The sequence below is a fragment of the Limanda limanda genome, chromosome 6 (assembly GCF_963576545.1).
Source record: "Limanda limanda chromosome 6, fLimLim1.1, whole genome shotgun sequence".
Classification (NCBI taxonomy): domain Eukaryota; kingdom Metazoa; phylum Chordata; class Actinopteri; order Pleuronectiformes; family Pleuronectidae; genus Limanda; species Limanda limanda.
This window is the reverse complement of record NC_083641.1, coordinates 27,479,963-27,504,607: the sequence shown is the minus strand read 5'-3', so window position 1 is coordinate 27,504,607 and position 24,645 is coordinate 27,479,963. Positions and strand designations below refer to the sequence as shown.

At 43.3% G+C, this 24,645-nt stretch overlaps 2 protein-coding genes across 2 annotated transcripts; both read right to left on the bottom strand.

Moving 5' to 3' along the window:
• Positions 1-399: 399 nt before the first annotated feature.
• Positions 400-8,691, bottom strand: LOC133003019 (limbic system-associated membrane protein-like). The gene is made up of 7 exons (XM_061072607.1): positions 8,601-8,691; positions 2,120-2,476; positions 1,818-2,048; positions 1,429-1,689; positions 1,123-1,207; positions 941-998; positions 400-480 (listed from the first exon to the last, which is right to left on the bottom strand). Exons 1-7 carry the CDS (start codon positions 8,689-8,691, stop codon positions 400-402), a joined length of 1,164 nt encoding a protein of 387 aa, XP_060928590.1.
• A 9,502-nt stretch (positions 8,692-18,193) lies between these two features.
• Positions 18,194-24,379, bottom strand: gpr4 (G protein-coupled receptor 4). Its single transcript, XM_061072834.1, has 3 exons — positions 23,985-24,379; positions 22,004-22,268; positions 18,194-21,137 (listed from the first exon to the last, which is right to left on the bottom strand). Exons 1-3 carry the CDS (start codon positions 24,111-24,113, stop codon positions 20,416-20,418), a joined length of 1,116 nt encoding a protein of 371 aa, XP_060928817.1. The 5' UTR covers positions 24,114-24,379; the 3' UTR covers positions 18,194-20,415.
• Positions 24,380-24,645: the final 266 nt, after the last annotated feature.

The window sequence follows — 24,645 nt, the reverse complement described above, 5'->3', positions numbered from 1 at the left end:
AGATACTTCCTGTTTCCTCTCACATGCTTTCATCAACCAATCACAGTGCACCTGAGGAGAAAAGAAAACAAGAATCCATGAGTAGAAAGGAAATGTACGGGTGTTTTCCTCTTTATTTAAAAGCGTGGTCTTTTAGTTTGAGAGCTGGACTTGCACGTTCAGATTTCGTGGTGTTTTTACTCAAAACCCTGCGCTTGCACTCACACAGCTCCTGCTGGTGCTTACATTTGCTCTGCTTGTTCTCAAACTCTGCGCCTGGACTCAGATATTTTGCTGCTTGGACAGATTTCCTGAATTAAATAACTACACACTATGGTTTCTGTAAAACTGGCTTGTACGGATGTTCTCTGAAGTTGTCCATCTTGGTTCTGTTTGTCCCAGTGGATCTGACCTGAGGCTTCACACCCGGTCTTCCTGCTCCTCTGGGTCTTCTGTCTGTGCTGCAGCATCGATGTCGTCATACTCAGGCCAGTTGTCTAACTGATGGAGGAGAGATGAGAAAATATTAAGCCTCACTGGACTTTATTCATGAAACCTGCAAAGAATCACAGTTCATTCAAAACAGTTTGAACGTAGTTACGCCCCCTGTCCGTTGGTTTGTTTGTTCATCAGCAGGATTACACAAAAACTGATAAACTGATTTCCAAAAAACTTGGTGGAAGGACGGGACATGGGCCAAGAAGTGTCAACGCACTGTGACGTCACCCATTGGTTTGTGAGCTGCCATTTTTAATCCTCTATTTTTGACATGTTGTCCTGCGCCATCTTGGTTTTTTGAAACCAGAAGTAACCATATTTGGAGGACAGGGGGTGTAACCTTTTACGTTTTGGGGCAGATTATACAAAGTAGCTGATCCAAGAATTGTTTTATCTCTTTCTCTAACACAGTGAGATGAAAACTGTGATATGGAGTCATTTTTTTGGCCTCACTGTCTCTCACCTCAATCATCTCCACAGCTTCATTCACTTCTGATTTCAAGCTCAGAGTTTTCTTCATCCTGGATCGAAAACAACAACAAACAACATTTGACAAAATGAACTACATAACACTGAAGCTACTGTTTGAAGACATTTGAAGAAGACAGTAAAAGAGCAGAGGGTGAACTGATGGATTTGTTTTACCTCGTCCACAGAGTCCAGACAAGCACTGGAACCAGCACGACCACCAGAGTCAGCCTGATGGTATTTATGATTATCACTGACTTCCCTAGACAACAGACAGGAGACATGAGCAGTGTGGTTAGACTGATGACTCAGTTTGCCAGGTGATGCTGTTGGTCAGTCAGTATTGTTTATGTGCAATATGATGGGCTTGATATACAGCTGTGACACATCTGGAAATCCTGAGTATTGATGGTTTAAGGTTCTGGTGCAATGAAAAGGAGGGGGGGGGGGTGAAGGCTGTAAAAGTCAAAGAGCTAAAATCACCTGCTCCAACAGTCAGATGTAAGGTGGCCTTACTACGTCCGTGTGTGTTCTGGGCCTCACACTGATACTTTCCACCATGTTCAGCTGTGATATTAGTGATGGTGAAGTTTTGTCCTGATGCTGTTGGAGAGTCCTCGTCCTCCTTGTACCAGGTGTAGCTAGCTGCTGGGTTAGCATCACTGCTGCAGGTCAGAGTCACCCAGCTGCCCTCCATGATCTCACCAGAGGGACTCACTGACACAGAGGGAACCTTTGGAGCATCTGAAGGATAGTCTATATTAACACACAGGATGATAATACAATCAAAACACTCTCTGTTTCATTTCGTAAAAGTTTAATTTTAAATTATTTCCACATTATTGCAGCTTCATGAGGAGGAGTAAACTCACACAATGTAGGAGAATGGAAACGCTCCTGTCCTTCTATAGCACAGTGATAGCTGTCTTCAGCATTAAAGTGTCGGAGGTGAGAGTATTTTTTTCGTCCAACAGGTTTATTGTTATTGTACCAAACGTAGGAAAGATGATCAGGGATCTGACACCTGCTGTGACAGGTCAGCTCTGTCCAGGTAGAAGATGGATTAGCTGTTGATCTCCTCACATGAACCTGGAGCTGAGGGTCTGCGAACAAAATGTGATTTTATATCAACATACACACTAACAGTTCAAACTGACTTTAATGAAAATGTTACCTGTGACAGACAGAGTGACTCCAGCTGAACCAGTTAAACTCCTAGTAGGTTGGTTTGTTGTGAACCTGAACTTGTAAACAGCTGAGTCGCTCTCTCTCAGGTTAGAGATTCTCAGAGTGCACTTGTTGTTTTCACAGAGATTCTCCACACGACCTGAATACTCTGGATCAGTCAATAGATCAACGTAAGTCCCATTACTCTCTTTAATGAACCAGAAAGTTTTGTTAACTGTAGCAAAAGGGTGATTGAACTTGGATGGGTATGTGTAGGTAGAGTTAATGTCCACTGTTGATCCTCTGAAGGCACAGATCTCAGTAGAAGTGTAACTCACACTCCAGCCAATTTGATTCCTTACCACTGTAACACAGAGCACATCAGAGAATCAGAAGATAAACTTATACATTTATAAAACTAACTCAATGTATTTTCTCTGGTGAATCACCAGTCGGCAGGTTTTCATTTTAAGAAGATGACGATTCCAAGATGAGGAAACTTTCAGTTCACAAACAACACAGGGAAGTTCCCTTTAGACTCCAGTGTGAGGGAGAAACACACTGTTGGAGGTGAGGAACATGAGGGACCTTGTATAAGTTGCTCTTATAATGGAGCAAACTGGACAATATCGAGGAAATGATCTCTATCTTTTATGCAGAGTCGACCAAAGATGGACGACACGTCTCCACTTCCTCCCACTCTCCAGAAATGAAGCCAAAATATCCTGGATACCAAGGCTGCCATCTTTCACATTTGGAACCACAGTCTGCAGTGATCCTGAGATGGAGCCACAGTATCAAGGTCCCGTCCATACATGAGCTTGACCAATCCTGAGTCAGCCTCAGCTGTCAATCATGAAGATTAATCTACTTTTCATTTCATCAAATAACTAATTAAAACCAAACTTATGAGAAACATGAACAATAGAGTGTGATAAGAACGACTTAAAATGACAGAAACCATCTTTGATAGAAATTTATGTGACTTTTTAGATTGGTCCATGTCCTTCCCACTAACATGGAGGAGACAGGATGCATGTTCTATACTGCAGCCAACCACCAGGGGGCGATCAAGATGCTTTGGCTTCACTTCATGTCTCCCATCTATATTTACACAAGCAGAATACTAGTACTAGTACTACACTTGTTAGTCAGTACTGACAGTAGTGTCCCAAGAGTTCAATGTGCCCATGCAGAAAAAAGTCTTTAAAAACACATGAAGTCATGGTACAATGCATTATCTCAAATATTCCAGCTGATGGTGCTGTTAATGAAATACTGTAGATTAAACTCACGCACTGACGGAGAGTGGAAATCCTCGAGTCCTTTGACAGCACAGGAAACTCTGTCTCTATAATGAAAATAACCTGAATAAGATGCTCCTTCCTCCCTCTTCTGTTGATTCTGGTACCAGACGGAGTTCAGATGATCAGGAAGACGACAGCTGCTCTGACACCTGAGCTCTGCCCAGTTAAAAAAGTCATACTGCACTGCTTTGCTCACCTGCACATGCAAATCTGTGTGTGAGAATAAGGAATTAATTTTAGTCCAAACTGACAACACACACATGCATATAAAAGTGCACAGACACACATGTTCAGATGTAAATGTTACCTGTGACAGACAGAGTGACTCCAGCTGAACCAGTTAAACTCCCAGTAGGTTGGTTTGTTGTGAACCTGAACTTGTAAACAGCTGAGTCACTCTCTCTCAGGTTAGAGATTCTCAGAGTGCACTTGTTGTTTCCACAGAGATACACCACACGATCTGAATAGTCCGGATCAGTCCTTAGATCAACGTGAATCCCATTACTCTCTCGAATGAACCAGAATGTTTCCTGAACTGTAGTATCATGGTTATTAAATGTGGATGGGTATGTGTAGGTACAGTTAATGTCCACTGTTGATCCTCTGACGGCACAGATCTCAGTAGAAGTGTAACCCACATCACAGCCATTCTCACACTGTACCACTGTAACACAGAGAATCAGATTCATAACAACATCAGAGAACACTGACTTTACTTTTTACTTGTTGTAGAAAAGAAACACATTTCCATGAGCATCATTTCAACTAATGACTCCACACACTGATGACAATTCCTGCATCGAGCAGAGAAGAACTCAGTCATGATGATAATAATAATAATCATTATCATAATAAGAATAAGAATAACATGTTTCAGACTATGTAATATTTTGAGCTCTAGACGATAGAAACTTTTAAACAAACATACAAATTAATACTGATGATAATTCCTTCATATATTTTCTTTCTTTCTCAAACTCACTTCAGGTGAATCAGAAGTCCGAGTGTAAAATAGAGTGAAACATGAATGTAGACGTACAGTACCTGTCACAGTGAGAAGAAGGACAACAAATCCACTCGCTGCTGCAGTTACACTCATAGTAGCTGCTGCTCTCGTCTGTGACTTCAAACTATAGAAATGTCCACAGATAAATAATGTGCACAAGATGAAACTCAGTCACATCACAGACACGTCTACCTACCACACATAAGAGTCTGAGAAGAAAGACAGATTCTGTAAGAGAAAGATAAATTGAATATGTTGAACACCCCCACCTTCCTTCCTCTTTCCACTTACTGGCATGCTGAGCCAGAAGGTGTTAGATTAAACCTAAAACAAAGAAGTAACTTGTGTTTTGTACAAACTGTGAATTTCTTCATTTGACAGAGCGTTAGAAACGACTTCAGTGGCTGTTCCCACCAAACCTGTATCACCATCAACTGAAGCTGTAAGCAGCGTTCAACAGGCCAGAGAAACTTTAAATGTTGGTGTTTGAATGTCAAACACTCAAACCCATCGTTGCTTCTCACGAGAGAGAGAGAGAGAGACAAAAAGAGAGAGTTCTCTGTGTTGAAGCCACATCAGCACCTAGCTTCTACCCTCGAGAAAGATGTTTGTCAGCGAGTCATGATGAGAGATAGAAATCGTAGATAAGTTAACACCTTGGCTTCCTTCCTCTTTACATCATTAACGTGCACGAACGGTCAGACACCAGTAAATCTCCTCGTTAAAATGAAGAAATGTTCTTTTATTTTAGAAATGAAACGTGAACTTATTATAATATATTTCATGCAAGTAACAGTGAGAGTAGTTTTGCAGCCTGAATCTAACACTTAATTTAATTTCTTGAGACTGGACTTAAAAAATCATGTTGAATTATTCTTTGTTAATCTCATGTTAGAAGTCAGTTCCTGTTTATTTACAGCTCCAGTCCATATGAAGACTGGGTCATAAAAAAACATTGTAAAAGGTCATAATTGTTCTTTACTCATTTATCACGAGGATTCAACTCATGCGAGTCAAACTTGTTTTGTCTGATACACGTGTAAAACTGTTCACTTGTGTAGACTTGACTTCATGAGCTCATGCACAGGTGCACGTGAGCAGCAGAGCGACACAGGAACCACCGACTGTTGGGTCAGATGGGCGGAGCCTCCCACTGTGCTCTGGTTGTGCGTTAACGTGGAGTTGGAATAATCAGAAGAATTAGTTCCCGACTGTGAAATTCACCTGAACTCCACCTCAACTCTGCAGCTGATTGTTCTGGTTAGTCTGATTCTACATTAAAGCACAAGCAGAACGTGGAGAGAGATCGTTTTTGTTTAAAAACACAGTTATATGGATGTAGCCAGAGTAAACACAACTATTCAGTTAAATCAGACGAGTTGGTTTAACTTTGAGAGTTAACTTTACTTAACGTTTTTAAATTGGTCATATCTGCCAAAATTAGGTGAATTTAATTTTTAAACTAATTTAATAAGCAGATATGAAGTAAAGTTATTTACTCACCTTTTTCAAGTTGGATCAACTTTGTGGTCTGGGTGTATTGTGAAAACTAAAGTGTCACACTTCTTCTGCAGCAAAGAAGTTAAAACACTGTGTTACATCGTAATCTGTGGGAGGAACTCTTCTGTCTGCAGCAGTGTGTGTGTGTGTGTGTGTGTGTGTGTGTGTGTTTGTGTGTGTGTGTGTGTGTGTGTTGGTCTCTGTCCCTCTTCACACAAACTGATAACCACATGTATTTAGTCATTAATCGATGATGTCGGATCATGACTCCGGATGGTTCTCTCACTTTAACCCTGATGCTCTGACTGTGTCACGTCACGTCTCGTGTTGTGTTGCAGGTTTAAACATGTGTCTCATGAACTAAAGCGAATCAAACCAACACAAAGTGAACGTCAGTCCTGGAGGTGTCCTGATAACTTGTGATCAGTGCTGGTGTTTAATGTTAACGTGTAAAGTGAGCGCAGGTCAGAGGAGGAGTGAGGAGGAAGCAGACTCCGACAGAGACTCTGACACAGACCGGATCTTTAACGAGTGTCTGTCCTGGAGCAGCGCTGTTAGAATTATTCAGAGTCCGAGTCGCGATAATTCTAAGAACGGAGAAATGTCCACAGCTCCAGTGCTCAGCCCTGTGCAGGAGATGTGGAGGGAGGGAGGACACAGAGACTAATGTAATCTCCCCACCTGATATTTAAATTTTTTATTATATTACAATATATTTGTTTGGGATATAATATTACAGGAATATAATGTTACTTTATTTTAAAAAACTGCACTTTCTCTCGAGCAAGGAAAAGGGCAGTGGCTCAAATCCCCCTGTAACGGTTTGTCATCTTAGTTTAGTTTTCAGTCTATTTGTTAAGAGTGTTTTCTGTTTCCTGCTTTATTTTGTAGGCCCTGCTCCTAGTGTGTTCTTCACTTCCTGTCTCTGTGATTGTCTGCACCAGTCCTCATGTGTTACACCAACACCTGTGTTCAATTGCCTCTGCCTTCCCTGTGTGTGTATATAAGCCTTTGTGCTTCCCTTTGTCCTCGTCGGATCAATGTCTCAACTGTTGTTTTCCTGACCTGTCCTCCTGTGTTTCTGAGTCCTGGGCCTCTGCACCTCTACATCCCCTGTGTAAGCCTCCTGTGTGTTTTTGTTTCTTTAGTTTTTACCGTTTTGAGATTGATTCCTGTGCTTTAGTTGTTTTGTCTGTTAAAGACTGTTGTAGGAGACGAGGGAATGAAGTAGTTAGGGAATCTCTTGTTGTGCTTTTTATTTCACAAACATTTTACGGGCGTCACCAAAACATCCACTGTTACCTTGGTTACCCCACAGCTCCTTACAGGGTGTGTACGCGTGCAAACCACATCAATTAGTGTAAACCAATGTGACAGTCTTTGTTGAATTCTGTCTTTCATTAAAATTACACTTTTTGTTAAAACTCTGCATCCTGGGTCCATCTGCTTCACCATTTCCCTGAAACCCCCTTTGATGTCTGTGCACAGGCTAGTCTCCATCAATTAAAACACAAATAAACAAACAAATTGATAAGGAGTGAAAACAAAAGACCAAAAATATTTATTTAAGAAAGAATCATAAAATCATGATACATAATGATTCATTATCCATGTAATAACCACATTAATATCACGTATAAGACACGAGATGAGTCACATGGTGTTACCACAGCCTCAAGACGTCCAACATAGTTCAGAGGGTAACAGCAAAAGAATGTCAATTTATTGCAGAAAAGACAACAACTTCAACAACAGGCCGGCAAAATGGACAAAAGAAGGAAAACCCAACACACCAACCCACAAAGGGTCGTAGGATCTGAGAATCTTCCTTCAACCTAAACCAACATCAGAACTAAAGCTCACAGAAATAAAGCTGCGAAAATTGGACGACTGAACCCATCAGAAAAGAAAAAGAAAAGACACAACACAACAATACTCTTGCTCTAAAGGTCATGCTGTACAAACTGCTGCAACCGGGGATGGAGAGATAGATACTTCCTGTTTCCTCTCACATACTCTCATCAACCAATCACAGTGCACCTGAGGAGAAAAGAAAACAGTAAACCATAAGTATAAAGGAAATGTACGGTGTTTTCCTCTTTATTCAGGGTGTGGTCTTTTAGTTTGAGAGCTGGACTTGCACGTTCAGATTTCGTGGTGTTTTCACTCAAAACCCTGCGCTTGCACTCACACAGCTCCTGCTGGTGCTTACATTTGCTCTGCTTGTTCTCAAACTCTGCGCCTGGACTCAGATATTTTGCTGCTTGGACAGATTTCCTTTATTTAATAACTACACACTATGGTTTCCAGGGCCGGGTCTAGACAGGCATGTATGAGGGGGCAGCCACAAATCTTGAGGGGGCATTGTGCTTTATTATATTATTATTATTATAAATTGGGATTTAGTTTGAGGGGGCACAACATTTATTTGAGGGGGCCAGGCCCCCTCTTGCCCCTGCCTAGACCCGGCCCTGATGGTTTCTGTAAAACTCGCTTGAATGGATGTTCTCTGAAGTCGTCCATCTTGGTTCTGTTTGTCCCAGTGGCTCTGACCTGAGGCTTCACACCCGGTCTTCCTGCTCCTCTGGGTCCTCTGTCTGTGCTGCAGCAGCATTGTTCTCATTCTCTGGACAGTTGTGTGACTGATGGAGAGATGAGAAAATATTAAGCCTCACCGATGTAACCAGAGGCCGTACCAGAGGGCCTCCGTAGTGAGGCTCCGTAGCCGAACCTTAACGGCCGGTCCGTGAAAATATTGTCTGACATCCAACCTTGTCTTTTTGTCTGCAAGTGTTCATTTTTCACAAAAGAGAGTAACGCAAGTAACAAACTCATTTAAATTTCAGTAATTGTTACTGCGTTACTTGATTTAAAAATATACTTCGTTACATGCTCGTTACCGCTAAAAGTAGTGGAAAAACAGTAACGCATTACAAAGTAACGCGGGAGTAACGGGTAACGCGATACTCTCAACACTGATTATCACTGATTTCCCTGGACAACAGACAGGAGACATTAGCAGTGTGGTTAGACTGATGACTCAGTTTGCCAGGTGATGCTGTTGCTCAGTCAGTATTGTTCATGTGCAATATGATGGGCTTGATATACAGCTGTGACACATCTGGAAACCCTGAGTACTGATGGTTTTAGGTTCTGGTGCAATGAAAAGGAGGGGGGGGGGTGTAGGCTGTAAAAGTCAGAGTGCTAATATCACCTGCTCCAACAGTCAGATGTAAGGTGGTGTTGCTACGTCCTTGTGTGTTCTTGGCCTCACACTGATACTTTCCACCATGTTCAGCTGTGACATTAGTGATGGTGAAGTTTTGTCCTGATGCTCTTGGTGAGTCCTCGTCCTCCTTGTACCAGGTGTAGTTAGCTGCTGGGTTAGCATCACTGCTGCAGGTCAGAGTCACCGAGCTGCCCTCCATGATCTCACCAGAGGGACTCACTGACACAGAGGGAGGCTTTGGAGAATCTGTATGTACGTACAGAATGATGATAACAGGGGACAGACATTGTGTTTAACATTTGGGGACATTTATGGTACGATGTGTTAAAGTCAAAGGTGCTCAGGTGAGTGGAGTCAATGAGTTACAACAGTGAAGTTGTTACACAGGTAAATTCTTCTTCTTGTTAAGAGAGAGTTTTTTTTCAATGATTACCTGTTGCACTACTGTTTCCAGACTCCACTGAATGTCCACAGATTTCAAAACTATAGTCCAGTTTGTAACGTGGACTTAAACATGACATATTATGACCCTTTTCCACAATTAGACAGTTTCTTCCTATTAAAACGTGTGAAGAGCCCTGTTCAGAGCGTCCTGTTTGAGGGTGTGTCTCTTAAAATGTCAATGAGCCACTGCTCCCCCTGCTGGGAGGTGTATGTGTGACATGTGCATAGGAGCAGGGTTTTGTTTTCACCACTGTCTGCAGCGCCGCCGCTCCCTTTCTTTCTCAAACTCACTTCAGGTGAATCAGAAGTCCGAGTGTAAAATAGAGTGAAACATGAATGTAGACGTACAGTACCTGTCACAGTGAGAAGAAGGACAACAAATCCACTCGCTGCTGCAGTTACACTCATAGTCGCTGCTGCTCTCGTCTGTGACTTCAAACAAGAAAAACCTCCACAGATAAATAATGTGCACAAGATGAAACTCAGTCACATCACAGACACGTCTACCTACCACACAGGAGAGTCTGAGAAGAAAGACAGATTCTGTAAGAGAAAGATAAATTTAAACTATTAAACACATTCACCTTCCTTCCTCTTTCCACTTACTGGCATGCTGAGCCAGAAGGTGTTAGGTTAAACCTAAAACAAAGAAGTAACTTGTGTTTTGTACAAACTGTGAATTTCTTCATTTGACAGAGTGTTAGAAACGCCTTCAGTGGCTGTTCCCACCAAACCTGTATCACCATCAACTGAAGCTGTAAGCAGCGTTGAACAGGCCAGAGAAACTTTAAATGTTAGTGTTTGAATGTCAAACACTCAAACCAATCTTTGCTTCTAACGTCTCTGTGGTGATACCACATCAGCAGCTAGATTCCACCCTAGAGAAACGAGGTTTGTCAGCAAGTCACGATGAGAGATAGAAATCATAGATCAGTTAAGACCTTGGCTTCCTTCCTCTTTACTTCATTAACATGCACGAACGGACAAGCACAAGTAAATTTCCTCGTTAAAATGAAGAAATGTTCTTTTATTTTGGAAATGAAACGTGAACTCATTAAAATATATTTCATGCAAGTAACAGTGAGAGTAGTTTTGCAGCCTGAATCTAACACTTAATTTAATATCTTGAGATTGGACTTAAAAAATCATGTTGAATTATTCTTTCTTAATCTCATGTTAGAAGTCAGTTCCTGTTTATTTACAGCTCAAGTCCATATGAAGACTGGGTCATAAAAAAACATCGTAAAAGGTAAATTGTGCAAACTTACATTACTTTACTGTTCTTTACTCATTTCTCACAAGGATTCAACTCATGTGAGTCAAACTTGTTTTGTCTGATACACGTGTAAAACTGTTCACTTGTGTAGACTGGACTTCATGAGCTCATGCACAGGTGCACGTGAGCAGCAGAGTGACACAGGAACCAACGACTGCTGGGTCAGATGGGCGGAGCCTCCCACTGCGCTCTGGTTGTGCGTTAACGTGGAGTCGGAATAATCAGAAGAATTAGTTCCCGACTGTGAAATTCACATGAACTCCACCTCAACTCTGGAGCTGATTGTTCTGATTAGTCTGATTCTACATTACCCGACTCTTTTATGGCCCCGTGCAGCCCAGTAATCCAGCCGGGGGGGGGGAGGTAAACACGACGGTCACGTAGATGATATTCTTTTACATCACCAGTTCACCAGTTTGTTTGTTCAGCATCGGTCCAGTCTGGGTACCGTGAGAAAGTTCCTTCTTACTGGTTCTTCAGCAGAAACAAATACAAAAACACACATTTGTCCTATATGGAGCCGGGGGGGGCGTCTCAGGCCACATCACAGTCAACATGACTTCCTGATGTGTTAATCTGCTTAAATTGTTATTCTCAACGGTTTTAATATATATATTCTTATTCTTATATATTCTTAATCATGTACATTATATATGTACATGATTAAGTATTACCCCCCACTCTTAAATATTAAAAATTGTTTGCAGTTTAAACTAATTTTAATTGTGATTTTTAAATAGAGCCAAGTGTCTTGATATTTCTGTGATTTATAGATTCTGAATTGAGATCAGCCACTAACTTCTATAGAATCAATATAAATCTGCACTATAAGGAAGTGTTTGTACAATTTTCACCTCACAAATCGAATCACTCAATTTCTTTCAGAGGTTGAAAAAAAGCAACTGCCATTAATAATCATACAACACATAATTCTGAAAGTTGACCTTTAACTTCTCTCAGAAGAAGATTAAGAACACGACGAACGTGATTTTGGACAAAGTAAAAAATATTGAATCGCCCGAAATCCTCGGTTTCCACAAACATGAGGCCAAAGCATCACTAGCCGAACGATGTAATTATATCACTTGCTGAAAATAAGCCTGGTTATTGTTTTAGAGATTAGATTCATCCTGGATAGAAAATAAGCCACAGCAGAAGCACTGCTCAGCAAATAGCTGGAGCCCTCGCGGAGCAGAAATAGGAGCAGAAAAGGGAAACTGTGTTTGTAAACAACGTCCGACTCGAACTCTTTGCCTTCCTCGCTCGCACTTCACTGAGACTGTTTGTTTTCTCGAGCTGATGCTGTTTACTCTGGACATTTTCCTCCGTGCCTACTGGTTTTACTTAGTTCCAGTCCGAGGACGCTCCCGCTGAACCCACTCACAGCTGTGCAGAGGTGAAACATCTGGAGGGTTCCCTCCGCTCCTGCCTGGAAACATCACAGGTTGAAACACGACATCAAGTGTCTTATATGGCTCCTCTTTTTCATATGGAGATATTTCTAATCATTTTGTTATTTTTAGTTTTGCTCGCTCTGAACTCTTCAAACATTTTCCTGCTGAATTCTCACACAGACTCGCTCTGACGTTTTCCAGACCTTTCACCAGGTTGGCTGACTCCAGAGCAAATTCCAGAAAACATCCAGAGCAACTGACTCGAACATTTGCGTATTAATATTCCCTATGGAGAGTTTCAGGAGAACGTCCAGGCTTCAGTGTCTGACAGCTGATAGCAGCTCTTAGGCCTCATGGTCTAATTTCTAAATTTCCGTCTTGATGAATCTAAATCAAATCCATCAATTTGATCTCTCACAGTTTGCATCTCCTTCCCAGTTCCAGTCTCAGGCCCTGGACTACAGACCCAGTCCTCAGTGCTGGTTCCGGTCCCAGTCTCCAATCTGAACCCTGCTCGTCCCACATTCACAGACCGTGCACTGACGCAGCTGGACTCGCTCTGTCACCACCATGGGGACGATATGTTAACAGGAAGTAGGCTGCCGCTACGCTTCAGGGCTCATCTTCTTATTTCCTCTTTCAACCGAACCAATCGCAACACGATTCACACGCGGGACCGGACCAGCAGCTCAGCGGGCCGTCGGGGGGGAACATCTGCAGGGGGGTGAGGACGTCAGACACATTTACAGTAAACTGAAGATAACTGACGCTACTGGCTGCTAATGTTCTGACCGGCTGGCTGAAGAGGGAACACTTATACAACACTTGAAAAATTTTTTGGAATAAAAGATCTTTGACCTTTTCAAATTCTTTGGAGGTCACTGAAGTGTGTGGGTTGACATTCACATATCAACAAAACCAAATGTGTTATTGGTTTTCATGGTTTTTGGCCCCGATGTTTATGTTTTACCACGTTGACGGATCACTGAGCCAAAGAATGAACCTGATTGTTATTCTTGCTATTGAAGATGATCCACCAGCTTCACAGAGAACACACTTGAACTTCAACTGCTTTCTTATGGAGAGTTCATTTCTCTGTATATGAGATTTACAAGGATGCGGCAAGAATAGCTTATTTGTCCTCAGACGGTAATTCTAAGGCACAAAGAAAACCATGATGACATCAGCTAAAAATCTGTGCAGTATATTAACATAATAAAGTGAGACAAGTGTATACGACTGTAAAAAGACAGCTGTAAAAACTGATTGTAAGAATGTAGATAAATACTAAATGATCTGTGGAAGTGACGTAAGAAACACAGACATAGATTATGTACAGTTAAGGTGAATGAAGAATCATTTTACAGGACCAGGTCGCAGCAGATGATTAAATACTGTAGCATATGAATATATTTATTATTATTAAAACAACTTCATCAATTTGACGACACAGTACAAAGTCACGACACATGCAATAAGAGAAACTCGCTGCAAATTGCATAAAGACAATAACATAAATAAACTTTTGGGTCCGATTCTCCTCATTCTCACATTCAACACAGACCCAGTGGTGGTTCACTGCAGAATCATGAGATGTTAAACAGGTTTTCTTGGCCACAGGGTTATGAGATAATCACACAACACTGTCACGAGAAACTGCTTCATAAACATTAAGAAACAATGAATTCATTCTTACTCATAAAGACGGTCAAGGCCGATGCAGGATTTGGAGTTTGGAGCCTTTTCTTTACACCTATTTAAATCTAATACCATCTCTGTTTGAAGATTCATTATCATCATCATTAGTCATTAAGTAAAACGGTTTGATGCTGCTGTACCCCCCCCCCCACTATCAATAAACAATTACTGACATCATGTGTGTCCGAGCCCCTGATAATAACTACAACACTTACTTTAACCTTAACCGTAAAGCTAGTTATTAATTCAATGTGGATCCTAAGCAGAGAAGTAACTGCACAACGCGTCCCCCCCCCCCACTCACACACACAGGGAAACTCCACCACTTGGTCCTCACAGAGACAAACAAACGCACAGACACACAAACGGAGACAAAGGACACGCCGCTGCCTCCTGTGCATCTTGAAGATTGTAACCACTCGGTGAGTCACCGCTCGATACTGGAACGGAAAACTGTAAATCACTGAAGCAATTTCACCAGTAGGTGCACACAGATCTGTTTATAGCTGCAATCAGCAGTAATATGTGTTCGCCTCCACTGCAGAATCCTGAGCTGTGTGGAAACAGCTCCGTCTTTCCTGCAGCTGCTGGAGCATTTTACTGTTTCTGACGTCTGGAGAATGTTTTTCTGAAACAATCCGTCCTTATTTGAGAGAACTGCATCATATTTGACATTAGTGCATCATGAATGACTAAAAATAACAGATGCTACCAACACACTTGGTGTTTCTGGGTTCAAATGTAAAGGATTACTAAATTAACAGTATTAATATGATGCAACTGAAGGAAACAAAATGCATTTTCAAGTCTGTTAACCAATAAATTACATTTGAACTTGAATCTTCCCTTCTCTTAAAAAGAAATAGGCGGCCCCCCCAGCTCGTCCACATCTGTCAGCGGAGGGTCCAGAGGTCGTGCCCTTGTCGCGACGCACTCAGTGACCCATCGGGGGCGCCAGCTGCTTCCTGCGCTCGGTCGGTTCCTCAGTGAACTCCGGTCTCTTCAGAAACTGTGCGGCTGGGAAATGCTTCAAATGATTACAAGAACAAACCATGTTGATATGGAGGAGTTTGCTGAGAAGCTCCTGAATCTGAAACCTGCAGACAGCTTCTAATTGATTCAAATAAACCGACTCAAGGTTCAAATGTTCATGTTTCTGATAAGTTTGGTTGTAATTAGTTATTTGATGAAATGAAAACTGTTACAAAATTATTACACAGAATTCCAATTATTAGAAATATCAGGTGAATATTGACGCATCATAACTTGTCAATAGTTTTTCTGTTTAGATGATTTTTAGCTGCATATCTTATAGCTGTCTTTCTTTAAACCCACATATTTATTTTTACACAAACTGCCGGTTTACAAGCTCTTTCATAGCTAAAGACACTTTGACACATGGACCCCGAACGCCTCCTCCGCTGGAAAACCTTTTTAAAACGTTCACACACGTCAATCAGAAATTAGGACTTTTATTCTCGCCTCCCGCGCAGATCACGATACATGGTTTGCATCCAAAAGAAATGTGAGTCTGTTTTCATTGTGTTGTGCGTTTGTCTGCGCTGTTCAGGGGCTGAGGACCTGCTTCGTCTGCCAGGGATAGAAATACAACCCAATGAGCTCCTAATGAGATTAGAACACGCATCTTAAATATGGATTCTGGGTCAGATTGGTCACAGCTGTAGGAGGAATAAGCAGCTCACCAGGCAGCGAGCAGCATTAACATATGGATGAACGTGCTTATGTTTAGTAGGAATAAAGGATTTATGTAAGGTTGAATAATATTTTGCACAAACCACTTAAATAAGTCTTCTTGGTGCAACTTATGTTCAAAGCCCAGTGGGTTAGTAGATATTTACCTGTAAAAAGCTTGTTTGTGGAGGTTGTGGCTCAATTTGAAATCAGAGAAACATCAGATGTTGAGTGAACTTGTGAATTTGCAGGTTACACCATCAGAGAATCGTCCTGTTTGACTGTGGAGTGTCTACGTGCTCTTCAATTCCAACTTAAAGCTGCTATAATAAAAGGTAATATCATCAGTGGCTCAAATTACTATATTTGTCAGAAAGGTTTGGTGTAGTGACAAATTTCCACTTCCTCTCACTGTCCAATCGAAACCAAAACATCCAGCACACAACATCCAGTCTGCACAGTAGGGATGGAGGGATGAAGCGATGGAGGGATGAAGCGATGGAGGGGTGAAGCGATGGAGGGATGGGGCAATGGAGGGATGAAGCGACGAAGGAGTGAAGCGATGGAGGGATGAAGCGATGGAGGGATGAAGAGATGGAGGGATGAAGCGGTGAAGGGATGAGGCAGTAGAGGGATGAGGCAGTGGAGGGATGAAGAGATGGAGGGGTGAAGCGACAGAGGGATGAAGCGATGGAGGGATGACGTGATGGAGGGATGAAGAGATGGAGGGATGAAGCGGTGAAGGGATGAGGCAGTAGAGGGATGAAGCGATGGAGGGGTGAAGCGACAGAGGGATGAAGCGATCGAGGGATGGAGGGATGAGAGATGGAGGGATGAAGCAGTGGAGGGATGAAGCGATGGAGGGATGTGGAGGGAACTATACCTAAAATGGAACAAACCATCATGACAAAAAAACGTTTATGGCACGTCCATGTCCCAACTGCTAACATGGAGGAGGTCGGTTTGTGACCAATACTGCAGCCAGCCACCAGGGGGCAATCACAATGATTTTACTGTCATGGCGTCCATCTATATATAAAGTTATAATCATTCACATGTGTGTGTGTGGAGTGGTTTGTCGTGTGTGAGGATTCCAGCATCTTTCCGCTCCCTGTGTTATCATCCCAGCAGCCGGAGTCTTTCCTCAGGGGTTACTGGAGAGGAAATCCCATTCTGCACCCGTCAGCTTCGTGGAGGTGAACTGCTCCGTCTCCAGCTTCAGCTTCACCACGACTCCCCGGCCGCAGATGAATGTGAACGTGAAAGTAACAGCTCGGCCCTCGTGTTCGTGTCCGGAGGAGTTTCTCCTTCTCTACCTGGTCGTTCATCGCTCTCTCATAATCAGGTGAGCTTGTGATAATGGCTCCTATATATAGACCTATAGCAGAGGTGACTAGTGAAGCGTAGAGGGCGAGAGACAATGTTCCCCCAGAGAGAGAGAGAGAGCGAGAGAGGGAGAGAGAGAGAGTGATGTCCATAAACGTTTGCTCTCACATGCAGTGAAACTTCCTGAACTTTCCTTCTCGCTCAGTTTCTCTCTCTCTCCGTCTCTCTCACACGTGCACTTTATGATCTTGTGTGACGCAGTGTGCACGTGGTCGCCCACGACAACAGCTCGTAAACACAGGGTTCCTCCTCATGTGCAGGGTAATAATGGAAAGGAGACACCGGCATGCTGGTAAAGATAAGTGCACGAGCGCACACACACACACACACACACACACACACACACACACACACACACACACACACACAGACACACACAGGGGCTCTAATTGAAATAAGTGCACACACACATGCACGTGACTGTACGTCCTTCAGCACAAGCACACACACACACACACACACACACACACACACACACACACTCACACACACACACACACACTCACACACACACACACACACACACACACACACACACACACACACACACACACACACACACACACACACACTCACACACAATGTGCAGAGTGAGGAAGGTGACTTTGTGTTGGCAGCGTCCCAGATGCGTTTCACCAGCGGCTGCTCATGTGTGTGTCTGCGGCTCCGAGGATCTGCTGCAGCGCTGGAGTCCGTGTGACGCCTGCTCTCAGTTCGCTGCTCAAACCGTCAAAACCACGATGAAGCCACAACATCACTTTCTCCTAGAGTCAAAGTGTAGATGTGAAGAAACCAAACCTCTCGCACCTCACACCACTGCTAAATTGTCAATTCTTTGACATTAGAGTGTCATAATTTGGGTGTTTTAATTTGTTTTATCTCAAGAGTTTAAGCAGCATTATTGTATTTTTTACCTGTTTAAAACGAGTGTAATGGTTGAGTGAGTGTGAACATAGAGAAAGTAACTCTGGTGAATTAGAAACCAGAGTTCATCTCCAATAATCAGCAGGAAACTGTTAAAATATGAAGAATTCTAAACGGAATTTGGTGGATTTGTTGCAGCTGCAGATCTTCAAACCCGATGGAAACTTCTCTTTCACCTTTGTCAACGTTGCAGATGCTAAACAAACAAACAAGCAGGAAAGGATGTGAAGTTTCAGATGCATAATTTATTTCTCAGACACGTTCGATCCACTGATGCACAGGATGAAGCCTGGTGCCTCTTCTCTGAGACACAGATTCCACAAGGAAAGCAGCGGCACACACACAGAGCAGCGTTTAGGGCAAAACCTGACGAGCTGGAAGTGTCCAAGAACTAAACAAAAAAAAACCGAACACAGAAACGCTTTCATGCCGAGACAACATTAAAGACATTCTCATCCCTCTGATGGAAGAGTTGGCAGGTGGAGCTGCAGCATGGAGGCTTGTCTATCACCAGGAACTAATAATACTGCACACAGGGAAAGTCAGTATGTCGTAATGTCGATCACATGAGGGCCTCTTGTAATGTTATAACGTTTCATCTTTATTTAATATTTATTCCTCTGATCAGTATTTAATAAGATGGAAGGATAAGGACACTTTTACATCTTGTTCTGGTCCAAAGCTACAGATTTTTTTAGTTTAGAATGGACTAAAATACAAATGTATTCCAACCAAAGGAGGAGTTCCCGATCTGGATCAAAGTGAACTATGGTTTGGTTCGTTTGCGGTGAATGTTCAAAACCAGCCGGGACACGGAGCTGAATTCACGTAAAAGGTTTTGGTTTTAATTTGTCGTAAAACAAGAAAGAAAAACAACAAACAACATGGCTCACATTAAAGAAGAAACTTCATTCTGTCACAGTTTACGAGCTGAGGTACTTCACACTGTTTCCTTTAAACAACAACGAAACAGTAAAGACATTTCCGACGAGCATTGGAAGAGGAATCTGTTCTTTCATTACACCTCTGTTCTTCTGGTATCTTCCAAAGTGGCGGCTTCAGGCATCGAACCCGGAGCTTGTCCCGCTGGACGTCCAAACAGTCTGAGTCCAAAGGTGTCCTCCTGTCTCTGTTCACCCATCCAGAGGGCGTCTGTTTAAATAAATCCACTTAAATATCAGAGGACGTCCTCCGGGGCGTGAATGGGTCCTGGCACAGTGATCATATTTAGCTTGATGGCTGCAGGGTCGTCCACTGGTCTGTAGACCCAACGCAGAACCAGTTCAACATCTACTGGGTTCAGACATTCATGGTCCACTGGGGCTGAATCCTCAGGACTTTGGTGGGAACCTGACTTTTCATACTGAGCCAACAGCAGACGAGGAATTACTCTGGTGTTTGATCTCAAAATCCAATGTCTGAATGCGGGGCAGCCATGACACAGCATGTTGATATGATGACACAGCATTTTAATACGATGACACAGCATGTTGATATGATGACATCAGCAGGCAGTACAGCCGTGCACAAGAAACGTAATTCACACCTCTTTCGACAATACTGCGGATATTTTTTTAGAAAATTAGAAAAAAAGGTATCTGTCCACATGACTTTCATTTTATTAAATATATCGAGACGCTAACACATAAACGGCTTCAACATGCATGCCGGGCCAGTAGGTGGCGATAAAGTCTACTTCAACAATCAGTCAAATACCAGTGAAGAACATTGCAGGCATGCGCATGTGAATGAAATGTGGTGCAGTGATGCTAAATATGGCGCCGCTGTCGTCGTGGCCTCTGGCTTGTGAACAGTGGTAGCGTGCGTGAAGTAAACTGTGATGTCATCATTTCTGAGACACACGGAAACACAGAAACCAGAGTTTTTTGGGAAATCGGCACGTTTGTAAAGATCTGGAAGTTTTGCGTGGACGTGAAGCTCGAACGCAGAGGAGCAGGTTTCGATTTGGTAAACATTCGGATTAGTGTGAACGAGGTGTGAAACCAAAGCAGCGACACAGAACCGACCCTGACGAGCTGTCACTCAGAGATAAACCTTCAGGTCTTCAGGCGCCACCTTCAGGCCAAACTTCACATTCTTTCTCCTCTATCATAAAGATTTAACAATTACAAAGCAGTTTTTTATCGTTTTTCTCGAGTTTTCTGGTGTGTATTCATTATCCAGCACTTATCCCACTGAGGCTCTGCACATGAACTCCCCTCATTATTGGCACAAGCATTTTGCCGGGGCTGCTTCCCCGGCTCCAGACTGTGCGTCCTGTTTACTTCATCAGCGCCACTGAGTGGAAACGTTGACTCTGAGGATCTTCAGCCCCGAGTGTGTCTGACTCCAACCTGTCAGACCAGAAGAAACCAGACGTGATGGGATGTTCCTCCTCCCACTGACCTGCGCAGTTTGAACCCGCTACTTCCTGCTGCGGGTACGAGTCACTTCCTGACACTGAGGATGGTCATCTGTAGACACTCCTCCTTCAGAGCCACCAGCTCTGTCTTGTAGCTGCTCGTCTTGCCCCCGTCAGCGTACACGCAAGGCTGCTTCTTCGCCGCTAGTGGCGTTTCCATCGTGACCGAGCCGGCGTTCAGCATGTCGCCGTGCGATGGCGAGGAGCAGGAGCCCCTGTGGCAGGCCACAGAGATCATCGCTGACAGGGCTCGGCCCACGTCGTGCCGTGCGCCCTCATTGACGAAACAGTACAAAATGGGGTCCGCGACACAGTTCAAGCTGGTCAGTGCTAGCGACACGTGGTACGCTGCGAACAGGCTCTCCTCCGAGCTACAGTCACACGGCTCGTTCAGGAACATGACGCTCCGCACCAGCAGGAGGATGTGGTACGGTCCGAAGCAGAGCAACACGATCAGGATCAAACTCAGAGCCAAGCGCTGGATCTTGGCCTTCTCCTCGCGTTCGGTTGAGACGTTGCAGCGCACGGCAGCGAGGATCCCTCTGTAGGCCACCAGCATGGCCGTCCAGGGCGCCAGGAAGCCCAGGAACGTCCTGTACAGGTTCATCCCGGCCACCCAGTCCTGCATGGGATACTTCTCAAAGCAGAAGGTGTGGTTGAAGCGGTCCTGGAAGAGCTCGTCGTGGAAGAGAGGAGCCGAGTTGGCCACGATCTCGATGATCCAGACCATGGCGCTGACCAGGATGGCTGCAGGACAGTCAGGAGAGAAGAGAAGAACATTAGACTAACCCTAACTTTGAGTCCTTTGAGTCTGTGTGATAACTGTACAGAAAGAAAAACTGAATGAATAGTTGCATTTATCAACCTCAGAAACAATGAACACACTGTTCTTTATGAAATAAAACCTCACTGTCCTCAATGTGACGTTTCCAAAAAGATGCTTTAGCAATTGTATAAAAAAAGAATTTGATTTCATAAATGTGTCTTTCTAGAAAAGTTCCTCTGTGGCTTTGTTTATAAAATAGTCTGCAGGGCACAAGTCATTAGATCTTATTAAAAGTAATGACTGGAGCAGAGAAGCTTGTTCCAGTATTTTATTTATTAAAACATCTTCTGACATTTAAGTGATCTTATCTCTGCACAAAGTGAATTTCCTGTTGCGTCAGATTTAGCAGATGTTAAGATGCACACCCCCCCCGGGCTTGGCAGCACCACCATTCTGGGACATAATCGTCAAATTGAAATATTTTAATCATGTGAAACCACGACGGGACGCATGAGGGTCCGATTTGAAACTACTGACTCCTGCATGATTGGAAAATCCCCTTTTTTCTACAGATGAATGTTTTATTGTACATTTGTAAATTAGTGTCATGGGATTAACCCCTTGAGATGTTTCATCTGGTTTTCCAGTTCTGAACACTTCATCACCTCAGAAATCCCTGAAACGACTTAAGTGCTTTTAACTAGAAGTATGAGAAATGATCACATCACACTGGTTTCACTATTTTCCCAGTTTGTTTCAGGACAGATTTGTATTTTACTTCATTGTTGCCTTATTTCCCCAAGTGGGTTTATTTTGAGGGCGTGAATCTTCTCCACCCGACCTGTACCTGTTTTGATTCGTCGGACCTTGGCGAAGCGCATGGGGTACGCCACGGCCAGGTACCGGTCCAGCGAGATGCAGCAGAGGAAGGCGATGCTGACGTAGATGTTGGTGTAGAAGATGAAGCCGAACAGCTTGCAGCTCTCCTGGCCGTGGATCCAGTCGTCGTGCTGCAGGAAGTAGTCGATCCACAGAGGCAGCGTGGTGATGTACAGGAGGTCGGCCACCGACAGGTTGATCAGGTAGATGCCCAGCTCGTTACGCTGGCGCACCTGGACGGAGGAGAGGGGGAAGAAGGGAAAAGAGAAGAAGAAGGGATGGGAGAGCGTGTTTTAATTTGTTCAGGGCTCTAAAAGGTATAAAATGAGATTTCTAAGGGACGTTTCCTGGTAAATAATAATAATAATATGAGGCAGACAGTATTTTCCTTTTATGCAAACGTTTGAAGAAAAAGAGAAATTGAAATGTCGACCATTCGATGAACTCTTTAAGTTCCTGAATGTGAAAATCATAGACTGTAAATAAAGATGGACGACATTGATCGCCCCCTAGTGGCTGGCTGCAGTATAGATCATAAACCCCACCTTCTCCATGTTAGCACACGGGAAACAGACCAAACTAAAAAGTAAAAGGATACCTTACATGCTTTTTTCTCAAAGATTGTTTCTTGCACTTAAGTTCTTTGATCAAGTTTGGTTTAAATCAGTTATTCGATTATTTAAAAACGATTGCTCCTTTGATTGGTCACATTTTGAAAACCTCTCACCTCAGGAAGTTGAAGTTCTATAAAGTCGTTATCACAAGTAAATAATAACTAAATAGCTTTGAATTGTTCTTTAATATCTCACACTGACGACGGTAATCCTTTAAAAATACACATATGTGTAAGATAAGGACTCATGACCACATTGAGGATTTGTAAATAAATGGGTTGATATTGTGGAGGAATCAGTTCCAGCTTTGCTGATGGTTTGTCAGCAGTAAACTCTGCAGCCGCACAGAGACGGCTCAGTTTCTCAGGATGTATTGATATAATAATGTTAATATTTAGGCAGAACTGCCCTGATAAATAAACAGCTCGCCAATTCTGTCCATGTTCTGGATTCAGCTCAGGTGGTTTTTCAGGAATCGGATCAATGTTATAAGCACTGAAGGGTTTTCTGTTACTACAACAACCAGAATGCACCTGTGATCCAGTTCCCCTCGGCTTCTCTGAGACGTCTCCACTCGTGTTTTTGTTTGAACGGTTGTTGAAAGTTGATACAAAAATGATATTGACGCACAGACGGAAACTAAACAATAATCTAATGTTGAAATGACGTATTGAAAAAATACGAGTTAGTGAAGTTGTTTGAATGAAAAGTCAAAGTTTGCTGCCAAAGCAAACTGACGCTCGGTGGGAAACACGGAGCGTTTGGAGCTTTATGGGAAAAGATCCTCCGAGAGAATCATGGACACGTTTCTTTGGACAATGGGAAATCGAGCAGTTTTACTTTACAAATCTGTAATTTGTTGCATGACTCATTATACGACTTTCCTTTCATAATGAACTGACTGAAAATGACAAGTTTGTCTAATGAGCAGCCGCACAAACAAATCAAAACTGATTACAGACCAACAACAGAAATTACCATTTTCCACCATATATACTTTTGAATTCCCCCATGGAGACAAATAAAGTTATTTTGAATTGAATTGAATATATACTTATTTTCAATCTATCTGAGCTTTTAATTCACACGTTTCTATATGTAGTTCAGACATAATTCATTTTGCATCTTGTCCCTGGACACTCTGGGATGCAGACTGGAGGAGAGTGGGCTGAGTCCATCTTTATTTACAGTCTATGGTTTGAACTGTATTTCTGGAATAGCTTACTGGTTATGTGTGTGTGTGTGTGTGTGTGTGTGTGTGTGTGTTTGTGTGTGTGTGTGTGTGTGTGTGTGTGTGTGTGTGTGTGTGTGTGTGTGTGTGTGTGTCCTCCTCACCTGCATGTAGGCCGCCCACAGAGCCATGCAGTTAGTGGGCAGCCCCAGGACGATGACTATGATGTAGAGCGTTGGCTGGAAGAACTGGTCCACCTTACTGTCCACCTCACAGAACGAGATGTTGCACATTGTCCTGCGTGGAACAGTGTGTGTGTGGTGTGTGTGTTTGTGTGTGTGCAGGTGTGTGTGGCGTGCTCTCAGCTCTGAGCGTCTCTCTGCAGTCTCGCTCTATTCCAGCTCCAGCAGTTGGACAGTGACATGCCGTCTCTGGCGTCCTGCTCGCCGACCGCGATGGAGAGACAGGAGGAGACAGAGCTGTCACCTCCGGGACATCTCATGTCTTCTGAGAGGACCGTCCCTCTTGACCCGGACGCTTCCCCCAGTGTGATGGAGAAGAGGAGGAGAAAGGAAGGTGGGATGAAATGAGCTGAAAGGAAAGCTGCCTTATCAACGCTGTGCCAGGCCTCCGGCGCCTGGACGGGACCTCATCAATCTTTTAGAGATAAGAGGTCTGGCAGGGCTGGTGAGCTGTGGAGCGGCCGAACACCAGTGTGTGTGTGTGTGTGTGTGTGTGTTTGTGTGTGTGTGTGTGTGTAGCTGTGACTCAAGGTCCCAGTGACACACTAAACTCCTGAGGGATGCTCGAGCTCAAACGCAGGAA